At 42.6% G+C, this 15,836-nt stretch overlaps 1 protein-coding gene across 2 annotated transcripts; it reads left to right on the top strand.

Annotated features, from left to right (window-relative positions):
• Positions 1 to 11,233: 11,233 nt before the first annotated feature.
• On the top strand, positions 11,234 to 15,176 carry LOC125622607 (olfactory receptor 287-like). 2 transcript variants are annotated; one of them, XM_048820732.1, is made up of 2 exons: positions 11,234 to 11,279; positions 14,242 to 15,176. In XM_048820732.1, the coding sequence occupies exons 1-2, from the start codon at positions 11,234 to 11,236 to the stop codon at positions 15,174 to 15,176; spliced, it is 981 nt and encodes a 326-aa protein (XP_048676689.1). The 2 variants fall into 2 exon arrangements, with proteins under 2 accessions (XP_048676689.1, XP_048676690.1); XM_048820733.1 differs by lacking the exon at positions 11,234 to 11,279 and having other exon boundaries at positions 14,217 to 15,176.
• The last annotated feature ends 660 nt before the right edge of the window (positions 15,177 to 15,836 follow it).

Here is a 15,836-nt window from a genome sequence, read left to right as displayed (position 1 = left end):
CTCCACAGTCTGCTTTCCTCACTGCCAAAACATTAATTGGGAAAAGTGACTGAATGGAGGGATATGGGAGTATGTGGGGAAAAAATTCAACCCCTGCCCAAGCCTCCCTAAATCCTACTTAATATTACTTATTCACCTACATCCAGAGACCCTTACTCTATGGCTACTCCGTGTTCCTTCCTTCCTTCCTTCCTTCCTTCCTTCCTTCCTTCCTTCCTTCCTTCCTTCCTTCCTTCCTTCCTTCCTTCCTTCCTTCCTTCCTTCCTTCCTTCCTTCCTTCCTTCCTTCCTTCCTTCCTTCCTTCCTTCCTTCCGGGGGAGGGATAGCTCAGTGGTTGGAGCATTGGCCTGCTAAACCCAGGGTTGTGAGTTCAATCCTTGAGGGGGCCATTTAGGGATCTGGGGCAAAAATTGGGGATTGGTCCTGCTCTGAGCAGGGGTTGGACAAGATGACCTCCTGAGGTCCCTTCCAACCTTGATATTCTATGATTCCTTCCTTCCTATTTTTTTGTGAGAGTATCCAGTTTTGAGAGCTCATTCTTAATCTTTCCCTGTTTGCTGTATAGGATGTTGATCAGGTGGTTCCGCAGAAGTTTCCTACTACAGGACAGGCCCAACAAAGAAAATAACAGAATGCCACTAGCTGTCATCTTCAGCCCCCAACTAAAACCTCTCCAGCGCATCATCAAGGATCTACAACCTATCCTGAAGGATGACCCATCACTCTCACAGATCTTGGGAAACAGGCCAGACCTTGCTTACAGACAGCGCCCCAACCTGAAGCAAATACTCACCAGCAACCACACACCACACAACAGAACCACTCACCCAGGAACCTACCCTTGCAACAAAGCCCGTTGCCAACTGTGTCCACATATCTATTCAGGGGACACCATCATAGGGCCTAATCACATCAGCCACACTATGAGAGGCTCGTTCTCCTGCGCATCTACCAATGTGATATATGCCATCATGTGGCAGCAATGCCCCTCTGCCATTTACATTGGCCAAACTGGACAGTCTCTACGTAAAAGAATCAATGGGCACAAATCAGACGTCAAGAATTATAACATTCAAAAAAGCAGTTGGAGAACATTTCAATCTCTTTGGTCACTCGATTACAGACCTAAAAGTGGCAATTCTTCAACAAAAAAACTTTAAAAACAGACTCCAATGAGAGACTGCTGAATTGGAATTAATTTGCAAACTGGACACCATTAACTTAGGCTTGAATAGAGACTGGGAGTGGATGTGCCATTACACAAAGTAAAACTATTTCCCCCTGTTTATTTCCCCCCTTAGTGTTCCTCAGACGTTCTTGTCAACTGCTGGAAATGGCCCACCTTGATTATCACTACAAAAGGTTTTTTTTCTCTCCTGCTGGTAATAGCTCACCTTACCTGATCACTCTCATTACAGTGTGTATGGTAACACCCATTGTTTCATGTTCTCTGTGTATATAAAATCTCCCCACTGTATTTTCCACTGCATGCATCCGATGAAGTGAGCTGTAGCTCACGAAAGCTTATGCTCAAATAAATTTGTTAGTCTCTAGGGTGCCACAAGTACTCCTTTTCTTTGGGACATGATATTATTTCTAAAAGGTCAACATTGTAAAATCAACAGGGCTGCATTAAGGGTTCAAGCCTTCGTTACCTCAAAGTGTGTATCTCCACCTATGAACCACTAAGACAGCTGTGTTCCTCTGTGACAATGCAGATCACTAAGCCCAGGACAAAGAACCTGAGATCTGGGGAGAAAGCACTCTCTGTTGAGGGGATCTGTCTATGGATCAATTTTCTGTAGATGGTACAGGGTGAGGGGACTCTATCTTGGAAAGAGGTGACTCTGAAAATGACTTATGCGTCATTGTGGATAACTAACTGGGGAGTGTGATGCTATGGCAAAGAAAGGTTTATATGATCCTTGTAGGTCATAGGTAGGGAAATACCAAGAAGGTGACAGGAGGAGATATTACCTCTGTATACGGCATTGGTGGCCACTACTGCTGTACTAGTTGGGATTTTCAAATGCACTGAAGGTAGTTAGGAGAATGACTTCCAATGAATATCAATTAGAGTTGGCTGACTAGTTTCCTTAGAATATTTAGAAAACCCTAGAAAAAATGCATATAATACACATTGGTGAATGAGATGGCAAACAAATCCGGATTATATTTAGGGTTATTTTGAGAAATCATATTAACATATAGACAGTGTGAAAATGGAGGCCTCCTGCCCTTGAACAAAAGAAGCGATATCTGACAGCACTGGACTATAAGTTCCACTTTAAGTGGTGTCCCAGGCTCAGCTGCTGAGTGGACTGAAATACATGAACTCTCCAGTCCATGTATTTTATCTTACTGTGCAATGAATATTTAGCTACAGGAAGATTCTGTAGAGTACAGATATAAGAAAAAAAATTCCTTATAATTTCAAATATGGAAATGAATGCCCTTCATTTTTCAATGTAATTGTAATAAGAAATGTCTTATGTATGTGAATAATTGATGTCTGTTGTATATTTGCTTACAGCCCATTCATAACATCAGAATGTAAATGAAGTTTGTATTGTACCTTTTTATCCTCCAATCTTTTGGAAAGTATTGTACATATTTAAGATGGGATTTTTCAAAAGAGTGCAAGAAAATGAGACATCCAACTGCCTTTGCAGTGTCCTAGCAGTGAGGGTAATAAAACATTGTAACAGTTTGCCAGGGAAGTTGTGGACTCACAATAACTTGAAGTCTTTAAGGCAAAATTAGATCTCTTTGTAAAAGGCATGCTTTAATCCAGCATCTGGGAGAAATTCTGAGGTCTGTATGTATTTGTGTATGTGGGTTTGTGGAGTCAGCCTGGATGATGGTGGTGATTCCTACCGGCCTTGCAGCCTGTGAAAATGTGAGTCTATGAATCGTGTTCATCCCCCTTCTTCATGGCCTTGTGGACTCAGGTTCCCAAGCCTATGCTTGAGCGTCCATCTGGGTTTACAATTGCTAGACCCAGGTCGCACAGCCATGGTAACGTGCATATTGCACGATGCAGAACTTCTGACTCAGGTTTGTGGGTTGAGCTCTGTCCATACAGCAAAATGATAGTGCTTAGAGCCAAGTCACAGCAGGACGTGGGCTCTGACCCGTGCCCCTAGTACAGTCCTAGGACCCGGGTCCTGAGTGCTTGCTGACTTAAGTCAGACTGATTTGTGTGTGGACAGAAGAGGGTCTTGGTCTCAAACCTGTGTCAGACACCCAGGCTTACTGTTTTATGTAGACATACCAAGAGAGAACAGATTTGCCTGCATTGCCCTCAACATTCTAATAAAACTTGCATTCAGACAATTACTATAATCAAATGCCATGCTTCAGGGCTTCAGCTGGTCACATGCAAGGGTCAGGAAGAAGGTGGGATTTGTTCCCCTGCTGCTCCGTATTCTGTGGGTGGCAGTGGTGGTGGTTTTGTTTGTTTAAACCTTCCTCTGAAGCATCAGCGATTGGAAACAGCAGGAGACAGGACACTGGACGGGGTGGGTTGGTGATCTGAAGTGGTACAGAAACTTCTTTCTCAAGAGCTTGGTTGGTATGTCTTCCTCATATGATCAGGTCAAAATGATCCTCAGATGTCAGGTCAGGAAGGAATTTTCCCCTTGGGGTTTTTTCACCCCCTCAGCATGGGACATAGATTGCTTGGTACAATCATCTGGACAGATCTCAGGTGACCAGTTCCCTGTCCTTGCAGGGGCCTTGGGCATTGGTGTCACCTCCGTCTCTCCTGGTCTCTGCCTGTGGCTCACAACAGCTTAGTCTCTTAAGGACTGAAAGTCTAACCCAAGTAACTGATCTCAATATATGTGTAACTGGATGAAAATCAATGGCCTGTGATACACAGAACGTCAGACTAGATAGTCTAATGGTCCCGTCTGGCTTTACACTATGACTTTCAATTCAAGGAGGTTGCTTAACCCTCTTAGACCTCATTGGTAAAACCCATTTCTCAGTCACCAGAACTGGCCAAATGTTTTCAATGTTTCACATGATATTTCATCAAAATCAAAATGTTTCATGAAAACAATGTGATTTCAAATAATTTAGCTTATTTTTACAGAAATAATTTGAAAGTAAATGAAATAAAATGTTAGTTTTGTTGCTTTTCAAACTAAATATTTTGTTACAGAATAATAAAAAACATCCCCAAAATCATGCCAACTTTTTTGGAGCCATACATTTTTATTTTTCAATCAGATCTGTTAAATCACACACATTTGGGATTTGGGCCTGTGCATACTGGGGAACAAATTTGGTCCTTACTGCATCATAGATGATGTAGTTGGGGTTTACCAAAGGCTCATGAGTGAGATTCAATAGAATTTTTGCACTTCTTGGTGTCTTTGGACATCCCATCCATAATTAGAGCTTCCTGGAAAATGGAATGTCCATCACATAGGAAATTCCAATAGCTTGACATTTCTTTTCATGCTGAATCAGGATGAAAAGATGAACTACCAAATATTTTTGTGGAATCAAATGTTCAAAAAATTTTAGTCTCAGAAATGTCAAAACATTTCATGTTGATCAGAACTAGAGCAGGTCAGAACCCAGAATTTCTGTTCCATTAGAATTTCCAAAATGTCATTTTTTTCTTTTATTCTGAATGAGAACAAAAATAAAGATTTCAGAATTCCCTACAGACCAAAATTCTGATAGGTTTTTTTGTATAAAAAATCAAAGCAAAAGTTGGACAGCTCAGTTCTCCAGTTGTCCTAGGAAGACAAATGATCCTTGTTGTAGATTCAATACTCAGAAGAATTGAAAGAATGTTTTGCAAGGGACTGGTGGACAACAGCATGGTGTGCTGCCTTCCCAGAGCTAAAGGCTAGTCTACACTAATGCTTAAGTTGATCTAAGTTCAGTTATGAAAGTTACATAACTGAAGTTGACGAACTTAGGTCAACATACAGCAGTGTCTACACCACGCTATGTCGACGGGAGATGCTATCCCATCAGCATAGCTTCCATCCCTCGGGGAGGTGGAGTAGAGATGTTGACAAGAGAGTGCTCTCTCATCGACTTAGCATATCTTCACCAGACCCGCTAAATCAACATTGCTGCATCGATCGCAGCAATGCCGATTTAGCCGGTAGTGTAGACATGGCTTAAGACTGGGTGGCTTGGTGGTCTGAAGTGGTACAGAAAATTCTTTCTCAAGAGCTTGGTGGTATGTCTTCTTCACATGAAATAAAATAAGGCTTCTGAAGTCAACAGGCAAGGATCCATTGGTGGTGGTTCATAATACACTAATGACATTGTGCTGTGGGATATCTCACAATAGACGACTTCTGGGAACTTGGAAGCATGCTGAAGAAGAAGAACATCCAAGCAATCTTCTCTGAGATCTTTCCTGTCCCATGAATGAAAGAAGACTGAATGAAGAACAAATTGGAGGATTGGGCCAAAAGAAATCTGATGAGGTTCAACAAGGACAAGTGCAGGGTCCTGCACTTAGAACAGAAGAACCCAATGCACAGCTACAGACTAGGGACCGAATGGCTAGGCAGCAGTTCTGCGGAAAAGGACCTAGGGGTGACAGTGGACGAGAAGCTGGATATGAGTCAGCAGTGTGCCCTTGTTGCCAAGAAGGCCAATGGCATTTTGGGATGTATAAGTAGGGGCATAGCCAGCAGATCGAGGGACGTGATCGTCCCCCTCCATTCGACATTGGTGAGGCCTCATCTGGAGTACTGTGTTCAGTTTTGGGCCCCACAGTACAAGAAGGATGTGGAGAAATTGGAAAGAGTCCAGCGAAGGGCAACAAAAATGATTAGGGGTCTGGAACACATGACTTATGAGGAGAGGCTGAGGGAACTGGGATTGTTTAGTCTGCAGAAGAGAAGAATGAGGGGGGATTTGATAGCTGCTTTCAACTACCTGAGAGGTGGTTTCAGAGAGGATGGTTCTAGACTATTCTCAGTGGTGGAAGAGGACAGGACAAGGAGTAATGGTCTCAAGTTGCAGTGGGGGAGGTTTAGGTTGGATATTAGGAAAAACTTTTTCACTAGGAGGGTGGTGAAACACTGGAATGCATTACCTAGGGAGGTGGTAGAATCTCCTTCCTTAGAAGTTTTTAAGGTCAGGCTTGACAAAGCCCTGGCTGGGATGATTTAATTGGGGATTGGTCCTGCTTTGAGCAGGGGGTTGGACTAGATGACCTCCTGAGGTTCCTTCCAACCCTGATATTCTATGATTCTATGAAGAGTGTGGAGGTGAAGGCTGGCTAGGTAAGTGGTGTAGGGTACAGGGTCTTGGTTTTGTGGAACATCAGTCCACTTTCTATGGAGGGGGGATATATAGTTTGGATGGAGTCCACCTCAGTACAAGTGGGACCAGTCTTCTTGGGGACAGGCTGGCTAGACTAGTCAGGAGGGGATTAAACTATTAGCAAAAGGGGAGGTTAAAAAGAGGGAAGATATGAGCACTCAGAACAAAATGGAAATATATAGAACAAAATTAATCAAGGAATCAAAGGACATGAAGAGAAGGAATTACTGAACTGCCTATACACGAATGCTAGGAGTCTGGGTGACAAACAAGGGGATTTGGAATTGTTCGTTTATTAGAATAAATTTGATCTGTTTGGTATTACTGAAACTTGGAGGGATGATTAATGCAACTGGAATGTTAAAATCTATTATTATAACCTATTTAGGAAAGATCAAATAGGGAATGGCACTATAGGTCATCAATAACATTACTTGTTTCTGAGTTACTGATAACTTGGAAGAAAATGATCTTAAATGCTTATGGATCAATGTCCTAACAGCCAAAGCACAAGATGGTTTCTGCTACAGACCACCAAATCAAAACTGGGAACAAGATGATCACCTCTTTATGCACCTATCTATAATGTGCAGAAAAAAACCTGTGATCATGGGGCACGTCAATGTGAGTGACATATGCTGGAGGTTATTTGCTGTCAGTCCTAAAACATCCTTGTAATTTCTAAACATCATAGATGACAATTTTCTAACTCAATAAATGTTGCATTCTGCATGGGTAGTTCTACATTAGACCTTATCCTGACAGATAAAGAGGAACTGATCACAGACTTAAAAATTAATGGTAGCATAGGTACTAGAGATTATGATCTGATTACATTTATAATGTGAAACCAGAATAAAGTCCATATCAGTAATATATATTACTCTTGAGGGAATTCTGTACCACTGCACACACAAAGAATTCATTTGTCCTGCAGAATTTTTGTCAGCGGAAACTACATTCTGCCCCAGAAGTGCTGCAGTTCCACCTTGTCAAAATTGACATTTTCCTGTGGACAATTTTTGATTTCAGCTATTCCACATTTTCTGATATTAAGATGTACTGTGGAAAAAAAGGTTTCAGAGGAACAGCCGTGTTAGTCTGTATTCGCAAAAAGAAAAGGAGTACTTGTGGCACCTTAGAGACTAACCAATTTATTTGAGCATGAGCTTTCGTGAGCTACAGCTCACTTCATCAGATGTTTACCGTGGAAACTGCAGCAGACTTTATATACACACAGAGAATATGAAACAATACCTCCTCCCACCCCACTGTCCTGCTGGTAATAGCTTATCTAAAGTGATCAACAGGTGGGCCATTTCCAGCACAAATCCAGGTTTTCTCACCCTCCACCCCCCCACACAAATTCACTCTCCTGCTGGTGCTAGCCCATCCAAAGTGACAACTCTTTACATAGTCAAGTCGGGCTATTTCCTGCATAGATCCAGGTTTTCTCACATCCCCCCCACCCCCATACACACACAAACTCACTCTCCTGCTGGTAATAGCTCATCTAAACTGACCACTCTCCAAGTTTAAATCCAAGTTAAACCAGAACATCTGGGGGGGGGGTAGGAAAAAACAAGAGGAAACAGGCTACCTTGCATAATGACTTAGCCACTCCCAGTCTCTATTCAAGCCTAAGTTAATTGTATCCAATTTGCAAATGAATTCCAATTCAGCAGTTTCTCGCTGGAGTCTGGATTTGAAGTTTTTTTGTTTTAAGATAGCGACCTTCATGTCTGTGATTGCGTGACCAGAGAGATTGAAGTGTTCTCCGACTGGTTTATGAATGTTATAATTCTTGACATCTGATTTGTGTCCATTTATTCTTTTACGTAGAGACTGTCCAGTTTGACCAATGTACATGGCAGAGGGGCATTGCTGGCACATGATGGCATATATCACATTGGTGGATGTGCAGGTGAACGAGCCTCTGATAGTGTGGCTGATGTTATTAGGCCCTGTGATGGTGTCCCCTGAATAGATATGTGGGCACAATTGGCAACGGGCTTTGTTGCAAGGATAAGTTCCTGGGTTAGTGGTTCTGTTGTGTGGTATGTGGTTGTTGGTGAGTATTTGCTTCAGATTGCGGGGCTGTCTGTAGGCAAGGACTGGCCTGTCTCCCAAGACTTGTGAGAGTGTTGGGTCATCCTTTAGGATAGGTTGTAGATCCTTAATAATGCGTTGGAGGGGTTTTAGTTGGGGGCTGAAGGTGACCGCTAGTGGCGTTCTGTTATTTTCTTTGTTAGGCCTGTCCTGTAGTAGGTAACTTCTGGGAACTCTTCTGGCTCTATCAATCTGTTTCTTTACTTCTGCAGGTGGGTATTGTAGTTGTAAGAAAGCTTGACAGAGATCTTGTAGGTGTTTGTCTCTGTCTGAGGGGTTGGAGCAAATGCGGTTGTATCGCAGAGCTTGGCTGTAGACGATGGATCGTGTGGTGTGGTCAGGGTGAAAGCTGGAGGCATGCAGGTAGGAATAGCGGTCAGTAGGTTTCCGGTATAGGGTGGTGTTTATGTGGCCATTGTTTATTAGCACTGTAGTGTCCAGGAAGTGGATCTCTTGTGTGGACTGGACCAGGCTGAGGTTGGTGGTGGGATGGAAATTGTTGAAATCATGGTGGAATTCCTCAAGGGCTTCTTTTCCATGGGTCCAGATGATGAAGATGTCATCAATATAGCGCAAGTAGAGTAGGGGCTTTAGGGGACGAGAGCTGAGGAAGCGTTGTTCTAAATCAGCCATAAAAATGTTGGCATACTGTGGGGCCATGCGGGTACCCACGGTAAACATCTGATGAAGTGAGCTGTAGCTCACGAAAGCTCATGCTCAAATAAATTGGTTAGTCTCTAAGGTGCCACAAGTACTCCTTTTCTTTTTGTGGAAAAAAAGATTAGCTTGCTTCTCCTAGCTCAATTATTTATCTATCAGCAATGATCTGTCCCTTACCACACCACCTGTGGTTTCTTTGTCCTTCCTTTTATGGTTTGTGTTCTGGCAGATTGTGAAATCAATGGTGAAGGGAAATCAAACCAATGTGAAGGAATTTATTCTGCTTGGCTTCCCTAGCTCTTGGTATTTACTGATCTCTCTCTCCCTGCTATTCTTGTTCACATACCTCTTGATGGCCATGGGAAACATTTGTAAACAATCCCTGCATAATGGGCTACTCCTGCTCTATTGAAGGCATAAATGTAGATAGACACCTGAGGTCACTACATGGAGGGTATTTTGGTGCCTCAAGATACACATAGACACATTGGTGCCTAACTCCCATTGAAATCAATGGGAGTTAGGCACCTAAATACCTTTGAGGAGCTGGGCCTCAATGGAATTTTCAAAAGTACCTAAGCAGGATAGCCATGTAACATCCAAAGGGAGTTAGGCACCTCATCTGTTCAGGTGCTTTGGAAAGTCCTCCTAGGCTCCTGCTGCACCTTTATGTGCATAAACACCTGGCCTACAAGATCAAAGTGTGAGGTGGGCACCTCACTGTCTGGCTGCTGTTTCTCCTGCAGAGGTTGCCTGGTACATGAGGAGGGAATGACGGATACTTTGTGCTTTATTTTACTTTCCTGTATTTCAAGACCACTTTCTAACTCAATTGAGTGAAGGGAAACAAAAAAGGAAATGTGTTTTTGAGAATGAAATGCAGTGTCTACTAGATTTCAGTTCAGGGCAAGAGAATGAGACATGGGCACCTATAGTTCCTGATATCCCAAGTCAAACTGGGTCAGATCCCCAGTGGATATAAGTTAGAATTGCTCAGCTGAAATCAATAGAGGTTTGCTGATTCACACAAGGCGAGGATCTGGTCCACGCAGTTTGGCCAGGGTTGTGATTCCCCTCTGCACCTCTAAAATTCAGGCACATGCTATGTTCACATGGGGCAGGATCCTGCTCCTATACCAGTGCAAATCTGGAGTAACTCTCCTGAAGTCAGTGGAGTTATAGCTGTGTAAGCCCAGTGTCAGTGAGTGGACGATCAGGAGAAGAGACTCTGGTTTTTGGCCCATTGCAGTCAATGGGCCTGATTCTTCCTCTCATTCACCCCCATGTAAATCTGGAGTAACTCCACTACACTCAGTTTGGCTGATTCCCCTCTCACCCATTCCAGCGTGAATCTCCCCTGTCTGTGCCTCAGTTTCCCCATCTGTAAAATGGGGATCGTGACCCTGACCTCCTTGGTAAAGTTCTTTGAGAGCTACTGATTTAAAGCCCACTATAAGAGCTAAGTGTTGTTGCTATTGGTTGGCTGCCTAAAGAATCTGTCCCACTGCGCTCTGTTATTCAGCCAACTCGTCTCAGGACTGGATCCACGAATAATGATTGAGGCTTGACATGCGGCAAGAGCATGTAGAAGTTGCTCAGAATTTAGTGCAGAGGAAATCTATGAAGGTAGGTAAGTGTGAGTTTACAAAACCCATGTGGGAATTAGAGCCAGCTTCTCTGAGGATTGGCTCTTGAATTATTTGGTTCATGGCCCCTCAAGCAATTCCCTCTGTAGTTCTGAGAAAGTCTGTGAATTTCTCTGAAGATTATGTCCCAAGGTGGCCGCCTGAGCTGATGAAATAAGTCATCCTGAATTGAACACTCTTACATTGCCTGAATGGAGCACCTAAGAAGACAGTAGTATATAAGAGATAAATAGACTTCAGTGCCATAGGGGAGAGAGAGGAAGACAATAGCATATAAAATACATAGTTCATTTTCAATTATAAGTATATACTAAGATATGCTGATAATCTATTAAGGATATTTGATGGTTGACTTCATTAGAGCAGGTTGTGTGCTTGAATCTTTTGAAAATGTTCAAAAAATGTGTCAGAGAAGCAGAATGATTGTCTGTGTTTAAAAAATAACTGTTGGTTTTTTCTCTCTATGCTTAAGAGAGCACCTTTTTTCTACATTTGATGTGATGGCAATTATGTTTCATTCAGGATGCATCCACAGAACTGCCACCCACACAGTGAGTATTCTGAAAGTTCTTTGAGTATCTACTCAGAATGCTTATAAGTTACACCGGTTTAAATGAAATCAGATGTGGTGGTGTTATTATTATTCTTAGCATTCAAATTAATACTAGTTTAGAGGAAGTTGCACAAATCCCTCAGAAATTCAATGGATTTGGGTTCATAATTCCCTCAAGCATCATAGAGCATGCAATCCTATGCTTCTGCATTGCGCTCACTCTCCAGTATAAAAACATTTCGCTTTCGGTTTCTGGTCAGTTTGGCCTTCTTGCTGTCTTACAAAATAGTTGTAGTTTTGCAAACTATGCAGAGATACTTTGTTTTGTTTTGGCAGGTCTAATCTTCCCCCAAACTTAGTCTGAGTCATACGGTGACTTTAGAGGGAAAAGACAAAGATTCTAGCGATTGTATCACCAACAGAATTGTTTACTACATTCCTGTCAGTGACTCCTGTGAGAACATCTTGAAGAGAGTGCAGTTTGCAGAGAGGCTAATTAAACTGAAGAAAATGGGATCACACTTCATATTAAGATTCCCTTTCTAAGTCCTTTAGAAACAGGCTTGGAATTATCAGATTTTTGTCGGTAAATGACAATAAACGTTGACTTCACTGCACACCCAGAAAATGACATAAATATATTTCCATCAATAATCCAAATTAACAGGTAAGGAAGGAAAATGCTGCTTAAGGGTATTTGCTTTGCTTATTTTGACAAGTGATGACAGAGTTTTAACAGTTATAAACCTTTAACATGTTGAATCTCAACATCTACTGTCATTAAATAATTGTCTGACTCTGCTCCATTGTCTGGCCCACATAATGAACTGCAACTTTGAACATTTAATTGATAAAAATGGAAATAAACACTTAAAAGCATAATACTGTGCAAATATGGAAATCTAAATCCATAAAAATAGAAAAGCAATGCTTAAAAATAAGCATTGATATTAGCGATGGGGAAAATGAATTCTTCCATGCCTATTGACAAAGTTTAATTGATTTTAAGCATGCTAAAGACATAAGCAGTATATGTTCCCAGGGTTATAAGCACATCAGTAGAAAGTTTCAGAAATGGTTATATATCGGGTTTATAAACACATTTGGAGTGGTTGGCCTCAATACAAATTGGGTAAGCATTTATTAAAGCTTCAGTTATTAATCCTTTACAAACTATGTATGAATGGAACCTTAATATAGAGAATACCCAGAATTAGAAGTGAATGGAGTCTGGAAATCGGGAGTACCATCATGGTTACCAATGGTTCAAAGGAGGTATAAGTCAAATATGCACTCCATCAACAACAGAGGATTGTCCTTTAGATGTCTCAAGGCAGACATTCTGTTCGTGCCCTCTGGGGCACCTGGCATTGGCCACTGTTGGAAGAGAGGATACTGGGCTAGATGGACCTTTGATATTCTAGAATAGCAGAGTTGGAAGGGACCTCAGGAGGTCATCTAGTCTAACCCCCTGCTCAAAGCAGGACCAATCCCGAATTTTTGCCCCAGATCTCTAAATGGCCTCCTCAAGGATTGAACTCACAACCCTGGGTTTAGCAGGCCAATGCTCAAACCACTGAGCTATCCCTCCACATGACACAGTATGGCTGTTCTTATGTTCTGATGTTCTGGCTCTGGAGGGAGTGTGAGCTAATAGCTTAGAACAGTGGTTCTCAAACTTTTTTTTTCCGATGGACCACTTGAAAATTGCTTAGGGTCTCAGAGACCACTTAATGATCTTTCCAAACATTTGTACCATTAGCTAACTATTGTAAAGTGGTTTGGATAAAAGCGCGATATAAAAAAAACCTTAATGTATTTTTTGTTCTACAAATAAAAGCACACAATTCATATTTTAATATCTGTAGTCTACCTTTCTAATGCAATGGATGTGCCTCTACCCGACCACAGCAGCCCCCAAGCTGGGACTGGGAAGGAGGGTCATCTCTCCCTGGCATCCGCAGCCCTGGAGCTGGGGAAAGTCACCTCTCTGGCCGCTGCAGCCCTGCATGTCCCAAATTCACCAGACCCACTCTTCTCACCCTGCTGCCCCTACCACCTACCCCCTATTCCCTCCAAGACCACAACCTCACCTTACATGTGCGTCTTAAGGGTCCAGGCACCTAATTAGTGAAGCCACACCTTCATGGCTCCACTAATTAGGTGGGTGGCCCTTCATTCTCTTGTGTGCGGCTGCCCAGATGCTCACCTTAGAGGGAAATATCCGTGAACCACCTGAATGGAGCTTGCAGACCACTAGTGGTCCGCAGACCACAGTTTGAGAACCTCTGGCTTAGAAAAAGGAATCAGGATGCTTCGGTTCTGTTTTCCAGCTCTGGGAGTGGGATGGGGTCTAAGGGTTCTAGGGCTAGAAGTCAGGATTCCTGTGTTCCATTCCCAGCTCTAGGAGGGAAGTGGGGCCTCGTGATTAGAGCAGAGGGCTGAGAGCAAGAAATCCAGGATTCTACATCTGGCTTTAGGAGGTCAGTTAGGCCAGGTTTCTTGGCTCTGTGGGAGGACCAGAATCTAAGGCTGGGATTTTCAAAGGAACCTAGGGAAGTTAGGTGCCAATCTGCCATTGAAACTCTAGTTCTCAGATGACAACATACTCATATCTCCTACTGAGAACTGAATGTGCACTACTTCACATAAATTGTGTTCAGTATCCTGCAGGATACTGCTCTTTAATGGGAGATGAGGGCTCTTGTCAAGATAGGATATCTTTTTCCTAAGAGGTAAGCCCTGGTTCAACCATTAGCTACTGGGCTTTGGTGAAAGGAATTATCCAACCTGTGTGATACAGGAGGTCAGACTGTATAATCCCTTTGGGCTTTAAAAAAATAATATATATTATCTATGTACATGACTGCTCAGTTTGTTAACAATGAGCTGCAATTAACCAAGTCACCTGGGTGTTTCTTTGTCTTCCCTTTATAGTTTCCTGTGTCTTAACAGTTTTAAGAGGGCACCCAATGGCGAAGGGAAATCAGACCAATGTGAGGGAATTTATTCTGCTGGGGTTCCCTGGCTCTCGGTATTTGCAGATTGCTCTCTTCCTGCTTTTCTTGTTCATGTACCTCCTGACGCTGATGGGAAATATCACCATCATCTCCTTAGTGGGGATCCACCGCCACCTGCACACCCCGATGTATTTCTTCCTCTGTAATCTCTCCTTTCTGGACATCTGGTTCACCACAGGCTACATTCCCAAAACTCTTGCTCTCCTATTGTCCCAAAGCAAAACCATCTCCTTCCCCAGTTGCCTCCTGCAGATGTACTTTGTCTTCTCCCTTGGCTGCACTGAATATCTACTTCTGTCTGTCATGGCCTATGATCGCTATCTGGCCATATGCCACCCATTGCGCTATAGCTGTATCATGAACAGCACTTTGTCCATTCAGCTGGTTCTTGGATCATGGGCAAGTAGCTTCCTGACTACTTCTGTGCTGGCGTTTCTGATCACCAGGTTGTCCTTCTGTGACTCTACCGTCATCAACCATTTCTTCTGTGATGTAGATTCTTGGATAGAGCTGTCCTGCACCGACACGCATCTCGCTGAGATGGTGTATATTACTGTCTGCTTTATTGTCGTCCTTGGATCCTGTGCCGTCATCCTGGTCTCTTACATTTACATCATCTCCACTGTCCTGAGAATCCCATCTGACCAAGGCTGGCAAAAGGCCTTTTCCACTTGCTCGGCCCATCTCACCGTCGTGGTTTTATGGTACGGCTGCTCCATCTTTCTTTATGTCAAGCCTTCCAAACAAAACTCACTGGAAATGAACAAAGTTGTCACCCTCTTGAACACTATCATGACACCATTGCTTAATCCTTTCATTTACACGCTAAGGAACAAAGACATTAAAGAAATCTTGAGAAAGGCATTCAGTAGGACATAGGGTGAAAAGACAGCAAGTGTAAAAAATCGGGATGGGGGTGGGGGCTAATAGGAGCCTATATAAAAAAAAGACTCAAAAAATTGGGACTGTCCCTATAAAATTGGGACATCTGGGCACCCGAGTAGGACATGATACGATTGCCCAATGGCCTGGATATAACTGATTTAGGCAGGCAGTGACAGGAAATCAAATGGGGAAAATGGAGACTTTTTGACATTTGTTTTCATTCCAAATCACAGCAGAAACAAGTATTTTCCAAATGTCATGTGAAATGGAAATTGCAAAACAAACCCATTTCAAACCGTTTGTTGGGGGGGGGGGGAAGGAATCAAAATTCCACTTCAGAATGTTTGTTTTGCAATGTATGTTATTCCATTTATTTTAACATTGTCATGACATGTCAGTAGCGTGCACTCTATGGCATGCCTTATTATGTCAAGTTTTCACAATATAATAATAAAAGTCAAAATTTTCTTTTCTCATTTATTTTTTCTCTTCCCTTTTTCCTTTTCACAAACCAACCAGTTTTGGAGGGCAGCTGCTACTTAGCAGAGATTGGAGCAGTTTGCTTCCTTGACAATTTTGAGAAGAAACTAGGATAAAAGTGTGAAAATGGCAAACTGTCTCATCAGAACAGAAACAAGAGCCCTTTTGATCTAG

The sequence above is a fragment of the Caretta caretta genome, chromosome 13, assembly GCF_965140235.1.
Source record: "Caretta caretta isolate rCarCar2 chromosome 13, rCarCar1.hap1, whole genome shotgun sequence".
In the NCBI taxonomy this organism is placed as follows: Eukaryota; Metazoa; Chordata; order Testudines; family Cheloniidae; genus Caretta; species Caretta caretta.
Note: the sequence above shows the minus strand (reverse complement) of the source record. Positions and strands in the feature narration are given on the sequence as shown.